The 16891-nt window shown below is 52.4% G+C and overlaps 1 protein-coding gene and 1 long non-coding RNA gene across 5 annotated transcripts in view; one reads left to right on the forward strand and one right to left on the reverse strand.

Moving 5' to 3' along the window:
- The first annotated feature begins 42 nt into the window (after window positions 1–42).
- Window positions 43–5145, forward strand: LOC116854862. 2 transcript variants are annotated; one of them, XR_004380233.1, is made up of 4 exons: window positions 43–1080; window positions 1406–1499; window positions 2221–2440; window positions 4327–5145. It is a non-coding gene; the product is annotated as an uncharacterized LOC116854862 (long non-coding RNA). The 2 variants fall into 2 exon arrangements; XR_004380232.1 differs by having other exon boundaries at window positions 43–1499.
- RASGEF1A (RasGEF domain family member 1A) overlaps window positions 4982–16891 on the reverse strand; it is an 82995-nt gene continuing 71085 nt past the window's right edge. For 2 of the 3 annotated variants that reach the window (XM_032837068.1, XM_032837060.1), the window contains exons 2-13: window positions 15825–16025; window positions 13269–13391; window positions 11259–11396; window positions 10085–10306; window positions 9400–9474; window positions 8953–9045; window positions 8384–8486; window positions 8217–8296; window positions 7254–7445; window positions 6211–6334; window positions 5660–5732; window positions 4982–5354 (exon numbers count right to left, since the gene is read on the reverse strand). In XM_032837068.1, coding sequence (XP_032692959.1) covers window positions 5330–5354; window positions 5660–5732; window positions 6211–6334; window positions 7254–7445; window positions 8217–8296; window positions 8384–8486; window positions 8953–9045; window positions 9400–9474; window positions 10085–10306; window positions 11259–11396; window positions 13269–13391; window positions 15825–16019 — 1443 coding nt within the window. In that variant the 5' untranslated portion in view covers window positions 16020–16025 and the 3' untranslated portion in view covers window positions 4982–5329. Of the gene's footprint in view, window positions 5355–5659; window positions 5733–6091; window positions 6335–7253; window positions 7446–8216; window positions 8297–8383; window positions 8487–8952; window positions 9046–9399; window positions 9475–10084; window positions 10307–11258; window positions 11397–13268; window positions 13392–15824; window positions 16026–16891 lie in introns of those variants that run through there. The other variant, XM_032837052.1, reaches the window with a different exon arrangement.

Here is a 16891-nt window from a genome sequence, read left to right on the forward strand (position 1 = left end):
TTTTCTTCTAATCCTGCTTGAGATTCTTTGGGTTCCTTGGATTATTCTTTTATCAATTTTGAAAGATTTTCAGCTATTATATTTTGATTGTCTCTATCATTTTTTCTTTCAAAAGCTCTGAGAACATGTTAGACCTGTTGTTGTGTCCACCATGTCCTTTGTTTCTCAACCCATTTCATATTTTCCAGTCTTTTCCCACTGTGTTACATTCTGGTAATTTCTTCAGAATTATAACCAAACGAATTTGGGGAAGAGCCTTTATTTGGTTCTTCAAGAAATGAAAATGAATTTTAAAAAATCCAACAGGTGGATTAAACAGACACATCTAATAAGGAGAGACTTTTTAAACTAGAATTTCAGAATGTTTGCCTTTGCTGGCTAACTTAGAGATAGTACCCATAGTTCAGAGCCACATTAAACTAGATTTTCAACTTAACGTTTTTTTGACCAATGTGATGTTTGCTGCAAAACTTAATGAAATTCACTGACTTGTGGCTACAAATTATCACTGGTAAAATTTCCCAACCTCCATTCAGTGCCAAGGTTCAAAACAGGCAGTTTTCTTTAATCCCTTTAATGGGTTTGGGGGAGAAGCATTTTATTGCAAGTTCGCTGTTATGGTGAAGGGTCATTCTTTAGGATGTCAGCTTTATGGGCTGGGACCTCCTATTTGACCCCTCTTCTTGAATATGCCCTGAACTTTCTTCTCTATCCCCGTGTAGACTTGAAAATGGAAGCTCATAATCCTTGCCCTCAAGGCAAAAGCTGGCTTCAGAGTTTCCTTCAACCTCTCTGGGGTTTTGCTTGGATATTTACATTTTGCGTAACCTTAGCAGCTGATTTCCACAGGCAAGCGCTTAGTCTAATGCTGCCAGAAATAGTTGCCTAACTTTCTCATACATTTTTTTAAGATTTTATTTTTAAGTAATTTCTGCACCCACTATGGGGCTCAAACTCAGAATCCCAAGACCAAGAGTCACATGCTCCACCAGCTGAGCCAGCCAGGTGTCCAATTTTCTTATATTCCTGACAACACTGTTTCCTCAACATTGTTGCTGAAGATCCATACCTAAGTTTAAGGTATATTATGATAGATAATTGGGCAAGTAGGGATGGCAGCCCTTCACCTTCTTCACAGTATCATGACTTACTTTCTGGGAATAAAAAGAGAAATTGTGTTGGTATGATATAAGGTTGCTAGCCTATATGTGGGTAGTAGATTTTTCATTTAGAAAGTAGTTTGAATCCCAAATTTGTGGGAATTTTTTCCATATATGTTTATATACCTGTTAAATTTAACACTTTAAGTGGCTCATTGGTAATGTTGGACTGTATTTGTATTGACCAGGACTTCAGTTGTTCCTTTGAGAAAATCAGTTATAATTCTTTGTTTCACTTTTCCCAGGAGATTCTGCTTTCTGCAGGAGAAGTGGGGTTCAATCTTATCAGGGGTGCCGCTGCTAATTCCCAGCTAACACTGACTGCTTCTGATGAACCAGGTACTGCACTTTCTGCCATGTATCGTTACAACAACCCCATGAAACAGAGAGTATTGTAACTTCCTTTTAGTTATGAGAAAATGGAGGCTTTAAAGGGTAAACATTTCCCAGGATACCCAGCTTGGAACAGGAAACTAGGACTCAAATCCAAATAGTTCAGCTTCAGATTCCTTTGCTCTTAAGCTTATCCTGTCTTGCCTCCCTGGAGAACATGACACATACTTTATGTACAGGTGTAGTGGTATATATTTCACAAATAATCTAGTTTTGTCCTATAAGTCTCTATGGCCTTAGGAGAGATCCTTAGCTTATTTCCTGTCATAGCTGAAACTGCAACATAGATTTTTGTTCCTGAAATGTCTGTGTGAAGTGAAAGGTAGCATTCAGTCATCATATGGTGGTGTTAGGAGCTGCACACCATGCTAGTTGCTGGCCACACAGCTACACAAGTGGCTCGTACACAGAAAGCCAAGAGTAAGGGTAAGACAGATGCCAGTGGTATGACGTGAGAGAACAGGTAGGGCCCAGAGCACAGAGCACTGTTCACCAGGGAAGCTGTAAGGAGACTCTGGAAGAATGTGCATGTGGGCAGGACCACAGTGTTTTAGAGGAGGTGCAGTGTGCCTGCGAAGCTGACTGCACCTGGGAGAAGTGAGCTATGAGGATCAGCAGGAGAGCTTCGAAAACGTGGTAATTTCCCACCCCCATGTTTCCCTTTTAGCGAGCCTGCAGTGGGGCCCCAAGAAGAGTTCGAGCAAGTTTCCAGCGCTGCTGACACTGCTGTCCAATAGCCATGACTTGAGAAGCACTGCCTTGGAGGGACTCGCCCACAGGTGAAGGTCAGCACCATAGCTAGCCTGGTGAGCTCAGCACCCACTCCCAGCCCAAGCTCCATGGCAAAGGCACACACCAAATGATGGGCTGCGCCTTCTTCAGCTGAGGTAGGTAGAAACTTTCAAAAATAAATTTACCAGGAAACTAAGAATTCCATTGAATTATAAAGACTTAAAAAATGTTATCATTTACCCAAAACCCATTTAGGCATCCTCATAGATGTCTCTTTTGCTCCATAAACACCTAAGCACCTTTTGTGTGCTGTCCGCTCCACAAGCCACTGGAAGGGCAGCAGGTGACAAAGCTCCACCAGCCTAACCTTCTGTCCAGTAAGGTGGCCACTAGCTATTTACCCTAAATAAAATTAGAAATCCCGTTCCTCGGTTGCATTTTCACATTTCACACTTCAGTGCTCAGTACCTGTATGTTACCAGCAGCAGTGCAGATACAGAGCACTCCAGCACAGAGTTTTCTGATGGGTAGTGCTGGTCCAGTGGGTATAACGGACACTGACCGCATTTACAGATGCACTGAGTTAGCTCTAAGGGAGCAGGGTGAGGTTCATGAGCTGTAGAGTAGAGCTCATGCAGCCTGAGCATTGTTGACAGAGTGGCTGTGGGACAGGCTGGAGAGGAACGGGTAAGGGTTTGCCTTGCAGTCTAATGTCTCCGTTCTCTTCCTTCAATTCCACAGACTGATGTGTGCCTTTCCACAAATTCCTTTCATTAGTGTTCTTGAATGTGACTCAGCACAACAGAAAGCACCATCTAGAACTGCATTCTGCAGACTGTTCTGCAGAAAGATGTCCAGAGGTGTCTCCCAACTTCCCTTGCCCCAGGAGAGACCCAGTGCCCATGGGCACTGACAGTTCTGATCAGTCCTGCAGTAAAGGAGCCTTTACAATCTTATTTAGGTTAAATTTCCCAATTTACAGGGCCATGTGATACAATCAGCTTGTGATACACTTTTGGATCTCAGTTTGAGGAAAGCAGACTAGAACATGCGTCTTGTATGCTTTGTCTTATTTTGCATTATTTATTTGAAAAGCCCTTTGTCAGAATGTGTTGTGTAGATGAGAATTCCTTGCTCATTCCTTGAAAGGCCATGGAGGACCTAGACATCCCCACACCTCCTGCCACCTCCTGATGGCCTCGCCAGCTACGCACAGAGAGCAGGCAGGCAAGGGGAGCAACATATTCTTTTATTGATGCAAGTAGGTCCAGTCACACCAACAACTGACATCCTGTGTTATGGTACAGCTTTGTACTCAGAGTTCATCTCATAATACCAAAACATCATAGGGTGTGTATCAAACTGGGAAAATAAAGTAGCAAACACAGACACTGTATCAGGTAGGTACTAGAACTGATGACCCAGTGGAGCGCACATTGACATGAAAGCTCCTTAACGCAAGATGGAAAGTGTTCTAACATTGTATTCCAAATATATATTCTCGAGTTTTTAGCCTTTGTCTCAAATACATAAAGCAATATGTACTATCAAGATACAATATGTACTATCTAGAATGTCAGAAAAGTGCGAAAACACTGTGACAATACAGTGTAAATATTCTTACTCCACCCAGGGCTGAGGGCGCCATCAGCAGTGGATCGCGGAGGCACCCCTTCCTGAGGCCTCACCACATCTCTAGGCTCTCCTAGGAGCTTTGGGAATTAGCAGCTAACTGCCCCATCCTCACTCAAGCATCTCAGCTTCAGGCTCCTGTGGGAGGAAGCCAGGCATGCGGAGAGCAGTAAGGGTGCGTAGCTCCAAATCTGCCTGTGCAGAGTGAAAGCCCCATTGTGAGGGAGGGAGAGAGAGTCAGAGGGGATGGCCCACCTCTGGCTTTTAAGGGACCAGGACTTGCCGTCCCACAGCCATAAAGACAGAAAATGGAGTGTACTCCTCAAGTTTGGGTGTGAAAAATACCTCCAAATGCTGGGCAGTTTTATGGGAGTGGGCTCCAGCAGTGTGGTCTAATTTTCTGTTTCAGATTCCCTTAGAGGAGCCCCTTGACCTAGAGGAACGGAGAGGGCAGTCCACTAGAATACCAATTTGTGAGTTGTTTCTTTTCACTTTATACTGGACTTTGAAGAACTGCTTTAAATGTCCCCATCCTTCAAGTCTACTTTGTATTCTCTTCATTACAGCTCAGTGTACCTGTCACAGCCTGGAAAACAGACAATTCCATCACACCCTCCCCGATATTATTTTAGATTTTCTCTTTTCCTAAAATGTAGTTGAACAATTTGCCAGACATATTCCAACAGAAAATGTGCTGCCCGGTATCACCCTGCCCCTCCCCAACCCCCTAAATCCCTGATAAAGGAAAATGAAAATGTAAACTTTGGAAAGCCTGTGCTCAAGGTTTGCTTCTAGAAGTATGCAAATGAAGCCCCCTGGCCAGCCAAGCCCTTCCTGCTGGAACCTCTCTGGCCTAGGCTTTGAGAGCGGGTGCCTTGTCACCCAGGGCAGAGCTTTCCTGGCATTTCCCCGGCACTGGCTGCCTGAGGGCTAAAAGAATGGAGTGGGAGACCGGCCCTCCAGTACTCTCTAAGGCACTAACCCCGACATCAGAGACACTGGCTGGAAGGGCGTCCAAGCAGGCAGGGCTCACATTGGTTTTGGTTGGGTTTTTTTTTTTTTTAATATTTTTTCATACGATGTTAATAATCAAAAGTAGAAAATAAAAATCTACATTTCATTAGAATAAGATGTTATCATGGATGCCATCTCCCATGATACTCTTTCCCACCCCTCCCGAATCAGGGCCCTGCCCTGTTATTTTAAAATAAATGACAAAAAAAAAAAAGAAGAAGAAAGAAAACCTTGTAAGTGCCAAAGGTTGATGCATGAAATAATTTTTTTTTCATAAAAGTTATATACAAAATGGACCCCAACCAGTGAGGCCTCCTCATCTCAACCCTTATCGATCAAGATTCAAACTCAGTGCCTGTGTGTGCTTCCTCCATCGTCTGCAGGCTGCATCCATGCCTTCAGGCTCTGTTAAGGAGAGTGGTCCTAGAGGTAGGCAGGGCACAAGGAAATGGTGAGGCAGTTGGCAGGCCCTTCCCCTGATCAGGCAGAGGGCAGGCCATGCTACTTGGGGAGGGCCTGGATTCTAAGAACCAGTCATCAGGGGAAAGGTCAGGAACACTGAGACCCAAGCCCTCAGCCTCCCACCAACTGGCAGCCTGTGTGGAGTTACCCCTGGCTGCCTTTCAGAAGGGCATGTCCATCATGCTCCCCAGTCCTCTCCCTTCATGTAGACCCAGGCATGGTACTGGTTTCAAGGGCTCACAGGCCTATCCCTGGGGCTCTCTTACCTGAGAGTCTTCCAGCTATCTTTTTCCATGTGGTTTTCAGGACCTTCACTTTCAAAGGAGGCGATGAAGAGAGCTGAGAGATGAAAAGCCCCTCAGAACCCATGTCCACATGCAGTCAGTCTGCCTACCACACCAGTTATCCCTTCCTTTCTAGGGGAGCAGCTGGGCCCAGGAAGAGACTGTGACCTCAGGTCCGAGCCTTATCATAGGTCTCTATTGCCTGGAGTTCCAGGCCCCATCAGAGCTGCCAGCTTCCTGCTTAGGAGCTGAGAAATTTCCTGGTTCTGTAGCATGAACCTAACCCTGTTGTGGCTCTCTCGGGTGGCTTCCAGAGCCCCATCTCTCCTTGTCCTCATCCTGTTGTCCACCCACAGCCCACCCTCATATACTCACCCCTATGGGCTGAGCTTCCCCTGTGTTGCATAAGGACTGTGATCAGGCCTGCTTCCCAGGGCAACCGCCTGAGGGCAGAGGCTCAGGATGTGGGGGAGTCAGAGTGACATGTACCATGTGGAGAGGTGGGTGTGCTGCCACAGAGCACTGGGCCTCACCTTCCTCGCTGTAGATGGGTGCCGTGAGCAGGTAATTCTGAATCTTCTTGTCTTTCTCGAAGGGACACTCAACCTGAGTCCATGTCATGAATTCATGGATCTGTCTGGAGATCTCCCAAAATTTCTGAAGATACAGAAGACCAACTAGATGTTCAAAGGTCACCTTAAGCGTGAAGTCCTTCGTTAGGGCAAGGGATATAGGTTTTGGTTTCATTCTGCATCCCAGGAAGATGGGACAGTGACCCTACTCAGCTGACTTTGTGGCCACTGCAGCACCTGATGCAACATCAGCCAGTAAGTGACCCCAAGACCACTCTGTCCTTCCCTCCGCCTAGGTCATCAGGCTGCTGCAGGGTCTGTGCCTCCCTTGTGCAAGACCTGAGAAGGCCCCATGTGGAACTCCAGGCTGAGGCAGATATGCCAGCCACACCCAGCAAGAGCACCACCAACCAGAATATGCCATGCTCTCACTCCTTGGGGCCGTGTAGGGATCCTTAACCCCTTCCAACCCCTTACCTATGTGAGATAAACACTGGACAACCCCACTTCCCCTACACCTCCCCAATCACTTTTGTCCTGCTTTCTGCCCTTGGCCATCTACCCTTAGCTTCCATCTGGAAATCTGCTACCTCCTCCCTGCTCTGGAAATCTGCTACCTCCAAGGAGCCCTGCTCATGTCCCTTCTTGCCTAATGCTTTCCTCACTCCCAAACCCTCAGGAGTAGCCCCTTCTCTGTCTCCCTGTTGAGCTCAGGATTGGGACCAGGGTCCTGGGTAAATACAAATTCCCTGTGGCTCCAAGCCTTATTACCAGATCATCCTCCCAGAAGGATTAGGGACACCCTTGTCCCTCACAAACAGCACACACAACCCACCCTGGAGCTTTCAGTCCTAAAGGCCTTTCTTTGATAGCACCACTGCCTTGCAGCTCTAGTGGGACAAATTCTGCCTGCCTTAGGATAAGACTGAGGGGTCTGTCCTGCCTTGTGGTGGGACAGTCTGGCCCCCCCCCGCGCCTGAGGATCACAAGGGGGCTGAGCTCACCTTGAAGTTAACATGCCCGTTGGGAAGGTGGTTGGTATGGATTTTGTGCAAGAAGTAAATGTCCTTAACAAAAAGGTTGAACACAGGGATAACAATCTTCTCCCGGCTGCTATTGGCCATCTGGGACCTTTGCGTGGCCCCCTGCAGGGCGGTACGGTAGTTGCAGAAGTTGCTGGAGGGGTCCATGTGGTGCTGTGGGCAGACAGGAAGACCGAGTGGGCAGTGTTCTCCCTGCCTCTGTGACTTGCTGAGAATGCTCCTTTGCAGAGTGGAAAACAGTGATGGGAAGGCCCTTCCCCACTGGGCAGCCCTGGATGGTCATCAGAAGAGGCCCCTTTTCTAGGAGTGGGCACCTGGCTCAGTCCAGGGTTTGAGTCTAAGCATCAGCAGGAGAATTTTAGAGAAGTCTCACAGTTCACACACACACGAACACACGCATATACCCACTCTTCCCTACCTCTCCCCTGCCCTTCTGAGCCTGAGTCTCACCTTCTTTCTTTCAAAACCTTGCTTTGTCCCTCTACTTGGACCAGCACCTCCCAAAGCTGACAACTTCCACGAGACATTTACAGAAAGTGGCTTCTGTGATCAGAAATCGGGGAAGGCTATAAGTGAACCTGCCTATCTACTCTTGGGCCACCCAGATGATCCAGGACCATAGTAATTCAAGCCAGGAAAAGGCCAGTCAACTTAACATCACCCAGCACAGGGCTCATGGGCCCACTTTTGTCAAACTATTTCCTAAACACTCTCCAGAACTTGCTTTAGGCCATGCCAGTGCTGACTGAAGTCCCAAGGGCCAAGGAGGGCTTCAGCTACCTACCTCCTAGAGCAGCCAGGCCAGCTCAACATGCCCCCCTACACCAGATGGCACTGTGCTCAGTGGGTTCTGAGCAAGGGGGCAGAGCATGATGTAGGTCCACCCCTCTGCAGGCCAATGCAGGATGAGGCTGAGGTGCCTACCTCTAAGACGTCAAACTTGGCTGTCTTGACTTTGGACCACGTTTTCTTCAGCCTCGCCACAGGACTGAGGTTCATGCCAGCTGCAGGGAACAGCAGGTAGGGTCAGGGCGGGGGTAGGCAGGCCATGCAGAAGCTGGACAGGAAGCCCCTGGGGCCTGGACACTCACAGATGATGGCCATCATGGAGTTGAAATTCCCGATGTTGAAGCACTCCCGGGCCACATCAATAAAGAACTCTAGCATGCGGGTCCGGTGCTTCTTCTTCACCACCTTGAGAGCAGCCAGACAGCCTCAGGGTGAGCGCACCACAGGAGCGTCCCCTCCACCACCCGCCCCTGAATGGCAGCCTGGAGAGGAGCTACTCTGGACCCTCAGAGCTCTCCCAACCCAGGGCTGGGGAGGTGCTCGTGAGCTGCAGAGGTAGGAATGCAGCTGTGGCATTTTCGATGTTGGGCAGAGGGGCAGGAAAGCAGTTCGAGAGGATAGGGGGGCCCCAGATGAACTCAAAGACCATGCTGGTGCACTCCATGGACGGCTGTCTCACAATCACTGTGAGAGTGGCCGGGGGGTGGGGGGGTTGGGGACGGGGTAACAGGGATGTTGGTGGGCCTGGCAATGGAGGCTTCGGTCTCCACTTTCATCATCTGAGGGATACAGAAGTCAGAGCCTCAGGCAGCCCCGTGGGTTCGGAGAAGTAACAGTGCCACCCCACCCACAGGGGCCATGCAGCGCTTACCCGGCACACCTCGGTGGCCACTAGCATGCTAAGGCAGTTGAACCAGTTGTCATAGGCCTCCAGGCTATAGGTCTTGGTCAGGTCCCCTCGGCACTGGAGGAACACAGCAGGTCACAGGGAGCCTGAGGACCCTGCCAGCAGGTGCTGCCCTAGTCGTACCCCCCAGAAATGAGCAGGAGCCATGGCCAAAAGAGACAGAAGGTGACGGTGGGGTGTGGACAACTGGACAGGTCCAGGTCTCCCAGGATGCCCCCCTCCTCGGGCTCCTGGGAACAGTGGCCCCCTTCTAATGTGTATCACCCTGCATTGCTGTCTGCTGACTCCCTGGGGCAGACACCAGGCCAGACCCATATCCACTTGGTTGTGAGACTGCCCTTCCCTGCATGGGGTATATACAGGTACCAGGCCCACCCTAAGGCCACCCCGGAGCCCACAGCAGCCCCTCACCCTGTGCTTGTCCCGAGAGTCCATGTGGCTGACAATCTGCATCAGGTCCTCAGGATGAATGCTGCTGACCCTCTCCTAGGATGGGCAAGGAGACAGCACAGGAGAGTGACAAGCCTGCCATTCTTGGGCAGGCCCCACAGTCAAGGTATAGGCCACGTTCAGAGGAGCAGTCAGGACCTTGCAGGTGTGTGCCACGGCCCTCCTTGATCACGGCACCCAGCCAGTGGGTAGGCCCTGCCTGCCTCTCCCCACCAAATGTACCCCCCCCACACACACACACACGGGGGTCTGAAAGACACTGCCCTGAGAGGGGAGGAAACAGGGCTTCATGTGAGTGAGGCGGAAGCCTTGGGGCAGTGGCTGAAAGGTACAGGGTACCTTCCCAGCCCACGGCATAGGCAAGAGGAGGGGAGAGGTTGGGGGAAACTGGTTCTCCCCCAACAATCCCTTCACCTCCTGGGCCAGTCCTCCACCCTGGGGCCCCTGTACAGGGTTGCTGGGATCCTGGGGACCCAGAAGCAGTGGTTGGACCTAGCAAGTCAACTTCACCCAACACCCCAGTCTGACCAGCAGTGGAGGCCCTGCAGCACTGTTTTCAAGAAGATGCTGGGGGGAGTCCAGGGGCCTTGAGTGAGCATTGGTGAATACACCCCCACCCCAGGCAGGGCCCCACTGCAGCACTGACCAGCTCAATGTGAGTCAGCTGCTGGGCCAGCACCAGAGGGTCACAGCACACGCCCAGGATGTCCTTCTGAGTGGCTGGCGGCTTAGCCTTGAGGACAGACCCTTTGTCCATGGCTGGTGAGCGGAGCTTCTCCCGCAGCTCCTGAAGCTGGTTTCGGGCAGCCAGGGACAGCAGCAGGCTCTGTGTCATTTGGGCAATGGCCTTCTTCACTGTGCCATTCTCCTGTGGGGGGAGGGGACAGTGAAGGTGCTGGTGTGGGCTGGGAAGACCACCATCTCTCCCAAGGAACCCATCTCCTCTCTAAGGATACACCTAACTTTTTTTTTAAGATTTTTTTTAAAGATTTTATCCATTTATTTGACAGAGACACAGAGAGAGAGAGAACAGGGAGTGGGAGAGGGAGAAGCAGGCTTCCCGCTGGGCAGGGAACCCAATGTGAGGCTCCATCCCAGGACCCTGGGATCATGACCTGCGCCAAAGACTGATGCTTCTCCTGCTGAGCCACCCAGGCACCCTGATATGCCTAACTTTGAACCCACGTCCCTACTCAAACCTGCCATGAGCATTTGGGCCTTTCAGGACAGAATGAAATACAGCATGAGCTCCTCTTATCCTGGAGGGTGGCTCAGCCGCCTAGCCTGTGGGGTGGGCCTCTGGGTCTGAAAGCCATGGCTTTCCCAGGGGCGTCCACCTGAGCTACTACTTTTGGCCTTCCCACAGCAGAGGGGGTGGGGGGGGGCACAGCAGGGAAGAGAGCATCTGGAAGAGCTTCCTCTATGACTAGGAACCTTTCATCCCTGGGCGGGAGCAGCCCTGGCTGTGCCCAGAGTTCTCCCTTGGGCTTTCCAAGCCCTCCAGCCAGACAGAAGCTGCTGAGCACAGAGAGCACCTCCCAGGTTTCCTGTCTCCACAGAAGGCCAGGAGTGAGCTGGGGGCCAGAAATGCAGACAGGCTCTTAGAACCTCTTACTAGGTTCCCACTGCACTCACCCCAAACCCAGAACATCTTGTGAAGACGGACACAAATAGAGCCACCCAGCAGTCATCTTGGAACTGTGACAGCACAGAAGACCACATACAGAGCTGTCCCTGAAGACCCACCCTTCTGTGAGGGTAAACCCCCTCCCCCAATCATATACCCAAGAAGATCTGCCAGAGTCCAAGAAAGACCTCACCTCATCACATTGTGTGACCCGGTGGGTGATGGCCTTCAGTTCGGCCATGGCCTTCTCATCCTGGAAGTCATAGGGGAAAGCCTCTGTCCACTCCTTTAACAGCTGTACAATCTTGGCTGAGAAGGACTTCAGCTTGGCCTGGGGCAGCGGGGCATAGAGTAAAGTCACCTCCCAGAGCAGGCAAGAAGATGACAAGTGATACAAACCTCCCCATCTCCCCCACCCCCAATTACCGCCTGCAGGACCTGCCCTCCCCCGCATTGGGGTGAGGTTGTTAGGCAGGGCATCCCCCACCCTGTCCACCTATGGTTTTCTTATAACTGCTGTTTCATATTCCCCTTAGTTCAGCTCTCTTTCACTTAAATAAATCCATTTTCAAAAAAACTTGTCCTTTCTCCATGACATGGTAAACTAGTTTCCTTTGCTATAATTAGAAGTTACCCATTTAAAACAACAAGAACCAAGTAAAATTATTAAAAACGAGAGTCTCTCGCCTGTCCCCTCTCAGTTAAAAGCAGGTTAACAAGTCCTAGGAAGGGGCGTAGACACTCTGAGGCATCTCTCTCCTCACTAGATGTCATTAAAGATGGGTGGGCCTCCTGCTGTTGCCCTGGGTCCACACATGTAAGGCCCGAGGGGGGTGTCCCAAAGGCTTGGGGCTGTCCCAGCTGGTCCTCAGTGCCCAGCCCCACACTGTCCCACTGAAATGACCACATGTGCCCACACCCCTTCTGTGCCCACCATGGTTCCTCCTCAGCACTGACCAGCTCCCTGCCTGCCTGTACTTGCCCGACCTGGATGGTTCTTGCGGCCCTGTGGGCCTCTAGCAACTCATCCCCCACATCTTTTTGCCCACATCTGCCCCACCCCTGCTGAGCTGCATCCAGCCTGCCTGATCCTGGCCACATACCCACCTGGTTCCCTAGCAATGGCGTCTCATGCCCTCCAGAGCCCCTCCCAGCTGGCTGCCTCACTCCCTGCAGCCAGTCCTCCTCTCCAGAGCCCAGTGCTTGTGGCATCCAGGAGGCCTTGAGGACACTTCCCCCAGATGACCACAGCACACCTCACTCAGGAGCTAGAGCCTTGAACTCAGTGGCCCTGCAGTGCGTGTCACCATGAACTGGCAGGCTCACCCCAGGCTCCTCTCACGCTTCTACTGTCCCCACACTGATCTTCCGCCTATAATTTCCTCTCCCCGCCCACCCCGCTTGGCCGTATTTCCACCCGTCTCTCCAGGAGCCTTTCCTAATCCTGTGGGATCAGTGCCTGTCTTTTTGCACCCTGGGATGGCCTCCTCTAATGAGGAGACAGTTCAGAGGCCTGTGCTGCAAACCCACAGGGACAGGAGGCCTGGCCTGGTGGAGGGAAGGTAGAGGACAAAGTCATCAGCAAACGGGGGCAGGATGTGCTCTGCTGCAGGCCAGACTTGGCCCTGCCGGTTCTTGGGCTGCACGCCTACCACCCCGTCTCCTGCACCAGACTGGGCTTCTAAAAGCCTCATCTGAAGCACATGCCTCAGCTATCCTGGCCACCCAAAGCCTGCCTCAGTCAGAAGAGACAACAGGGGCAAAGAGCCCTATTGAAGTCATTGAAAACCACTGTGAGCAGGAGTCAGCCTGAGAGTGCTACCAACTGACACCCACCCACAGAGCGTGGCTTTTCTACCAGCTGGGGGAGGCCCAACGCTGACCAGGATTCCTGGCACGCTGTTGGCTATGGCCCTTTCCTGGAAAGAGGTGTGCGTGCCCCCCAGGTACAGTTACTTTCAGCATCCCATGAAGAGTGCTTGGCTCTGTGTGCTCCCTATGCCCCATGGTGAGCCAAGCCCTGGGGTGCCAAGGGATGCCAAGGGGGCCAGACAAAAGCCAACCTTGCCCAGATCGGGAAGGCCCTTGGCTGGGCTCAGCCAGACCTGTCCTGCCAGCTGGCTCCAAACATGCTTCTCTCCCAAGTATGAGCAAGGTGGGAGCTGGGGGCACAGAGACAGGTAGCCCCCATCAGCACCCTTACCTTCTCAGACCCTGTCTCCAGCTGTTGCCTCTGCTCCAGACAGATCTGCCCCACACGGGCCAGCAGGTCATGAGGAGGGATGAAGACCCGGGAGCTCAAGAGAAATGTAAAGATGTATGTCCTCTAAAGAAAAGAGACAAGGAGAGAGAATGAAGACTAGGTCAGGCCTGGTGTGACCCACCCCCCCGCCACCCAAGTATGGTCAGAGCCTGTCCCGCCACCGCCCAGGCCCAGCAGCACCAGCCTGCAGCCACGCCTTCCCCTGCATAGTTCACAGCACCTTGAATCCCCTTCCTTTTCTCTCACTGCTACCCAAGTCCTGCCCCGCCCCCAACCCCAACCCTGGCAAGGCACAGATCAAATCCCACTTCCTGGAGGCTTCCCCTGACAAGCTCAGCCCCCAGCAGCCCTGCTCTAAGATTTTCCCCGACCCTCTGTCTTACCCCACGATGGGAGAGAACACCCAAGCTTGGATGTTGGTGGGATTCTCCCAACTGTGTGAGCCTATAGCCCAGTCCACACTGCTCCCAGGGCCAGGATCCAAGCGTGCATTCTCCAGATTGTCACTGACCTTGCCAGTCGGGGGAAGGGTGGGACATCTTGGAGCCGGTACCCAGCAATAGGGGACTGCTACAAGCAGTCACTAACCGAACTGTGGACCTTATCTCCCCCTGGCACACCAAGGCTTCTCAGTTCCACATCCTGTGCCCTTGTCACTGGGCCATGTAATACACGTTCTGAGGGGTCCTCATGATCTGAACTAAAAGGGAGCAGGGCCCAGGGTTTTCTGAAGCATTTTGTCTGACACCAGTCAGTACCTGTGAGCTGGGGCTCCATATCGGCCCGGCCTACAGACAGGTTGGACTTGGGAGGAGAGAAGCTTCTTGGAACTCTCCTGGGGATTCTACCCCTACATGGCTGCTGCAGGCTGGGGGGCCTGCCACCCTTCACCCCCACTCTGGGCCCAAAGGGGCAGGTCTTCTTCATGACAGTCCAAAGCAGGCTGGGCCATGTTTGCTGAGAGCACAGGTCTTGTGGAACAAGACTCAGGACTCAGAACCTCGGGCCCTCATGCAGCCTTCAAAGGCCGCTGGAGAAAACTCTCCTGGGAACAGCAGAGGTTCCTCTAACCTCCCCCCTATACACAACACATCGCATGTCCTGTCCCCAGGCTGTGCGGTGTGGGAGCTCAGAGATCCCAGCTCGTCAGTGGCCCCCTCCCAAACAGATGGCTCAGAGGTGTGATGATAGTCACCCAAACATCACACCTGGGAGTTCTTAGCCAAGGCAAGAAGGGCACACAGGGAGAAGCCCTGCATTTCCGAGGAGCACACAGATCTGCTGGCGTGCTCGCATTCCCAGCTGCACACATACATGGGGCAGAGGCAGCCGGGGAAGGCTAGGGGAAATCCAGGAACTTGGCAGACGAGCTGGCACCCCGCCGGGCTCCCCAGCCCTACCCTTTTGCTCCACCGCCCCTTTACAGTCTCCTGGGAAGCAGGCTGTCACCCTGGGACAGAGTGTTTGGGTGACAGCAGAGCTGGGGTTGGAGGGGCCAGCCCCTGGGAGGTTGGTACGCTGCCCCAGGCTTCTTCAGGGCCTCAAGACCTCTCTCCTGGCCCTGCCACCTGGCCCTCAGCTGCCAGGTCTGCACCACCAATACCAGCCCCGTCTAGCTCTGGGAGGGTTTTCAAGTAGGATGGAGTGGACAGAAACCCTGGAGAGAGGTAGGAGGCGTAACATGTTGGGGGCGTGGGACAGGAACACCTGGAAGCAGAGTTGGCTCCAGCACCATTAGATACAAGCTGGAGAGTGGAGGGGGGACACTCCCTCCCCAACCTCCCAGGCAACAGTGTCTGACTTGCCAAGGCCAGTGAGCACAGTTCTGCCCTCAGGAGGGAGGCGGCAGGCAGCCTTTGCAGCTTGACCCTCCAAAGGGAGCAGGCAGGCCCAACACCACTGCTGCTAAGAGATGCCCCCTGTCTGAGGCAAAAGGGAAGACACAAAGAGAACTCTTTCTCTCTGTTCTAAGAATGTACCGATGACATATTGAAATGAAGAGGGAGGATTTGAGTTGCTGCTGAAGGTCAGTCCTACCCATGCACGCATGTGCTTTGGGGTCAGCATGCTGGCCAGGCATGGCAGGGCTGTCTCCCCTCTTTCTGGACTATGGCAGTTCTTGCACAAAACAAACTTCCCAGCTCAGGGACAGGACACATGCTGTACGGACTCTTAACAGGATCCCAAGATAACCAGCCTTATCCCTGAGATTCCTCTTCCTACCTGAGGACCCTGTCCAGAGTTCAGGTCCCTGTCCCACCCCCTTATGTATCTGCTTCCTTGTGCCATCAAAGCCCTCTCCCAGCTGCCCGGGTTCAGCAGGGAAGTCACTGCAGGTTCCTCTCCCCTAGGCTAGGGGCAGGGGGGCTGAGGATCCCTGACGCCTGCCCCTCCCCTGCTCTGTCTGGGGCTCCCTCCCCATCCCAGAAGCAACCTCTCCTAGAACCTTGGTGGCCCCCCAGCAGTCCCACCCACCTCCAGGGCCTAGACACTCACATCCGGGTAATAGTCCACTGTGGGGACCAGGTGCTCCATCAAGGCCTCCAGGGATCCAGAGATGAGGCGTCCTTCTTGGAAAACAAGGTCCCCTGAGCTGCTGGCCCCAATTCCTCGCTCCCCCATGCCGGGTTGCACCTGTCCACTACAGCTGGGCCCAAGTATGCTGGAGAAGACGACAGATGTCTGGGGCATAGTTTCCTGGGAAAAAGAAAAAGGTATCACAGGCCCAGCCACCAGGCCCTCCTCCTCCCAGGTCAGTCTGCATCCTAAGTGTGTGCAGGGGCACAGTGCAAGCCCCAGCAGGGCCAGGAGGGGCACCCCACCCAAGGGTGGATAATAGAGTTCAGCTCGGGTGGGCAGACAGGCTCTTTGGCAGCCCTCCAGCCATTGGTCTGATAAATGTTTCTCCAACACCTGCTCTGTGCATACCAGGCCTCACTGCTAGAGCCTAGACACACAGAACGCTGCTTCCTGGGGTTATATTCTAGTGGAAGAAGAGAAACTACAGAGGAGAACATGAAGCAATGTAGGGGTGGTCAAGGCAGTCTCAGGTTAGGTACCATTAGACTGATGGTGTTAGTCATGCAGCATCCTACAATAAGAAAGGAACATTCTAGGCAAAAGGGATAGTAGGTGCCAAGGCCCTGAGGCCAGTGTATGTTGAAGGGAAGAAGTAGGGAGAACAGTCTGAGGAGAAACAAACCAGACTATGCACAACCGGAGACTAGGGGGCCATGTGCTCTTCCTCTGAGTGAAACAGGACACAGGGCGACTCTGAGCACAACAACGAACTGACTCAGGGGGAAGGTCACTATATCTGTTATGTGGAGACCCAGTGAGGGAGGGATCTGAAAACCAATTGGTGGGTTTTGCCATATTCCAGGAAGAGACTGCTCAGGTCAGGTGGTAGCAGAGGAGGAGAGCAGGGTTGACACTGGATGCTGTGAAGGATGGCCTTGGGCCTGAGTGACTGACCAGCATGGGGAAGAACATGAGGGCAGGTTCTGGGGAAAGACCTGGAACTTGCTTTTCGACATGCTGAATTTGAAACCCCTATTAGACAT

The sequence above is a fragment of the Lontra canadensis genome, unplaced genomic scaffold (genome assembly GCF_010015895.1).
Source record: "Lontra canadensis isolate GAN:19392208 unplaced genomic scaffold, GSC_riverotter_1.0 scaffold3, whole genome shotgun sequence".
Classification (NCBI taxonomy): domain Eukaryota; kingdom Metazoa; phylum Chordata; class Mammalia; order Carnivora; family Mustelidae; genus Lontra; species Lontra canadensis.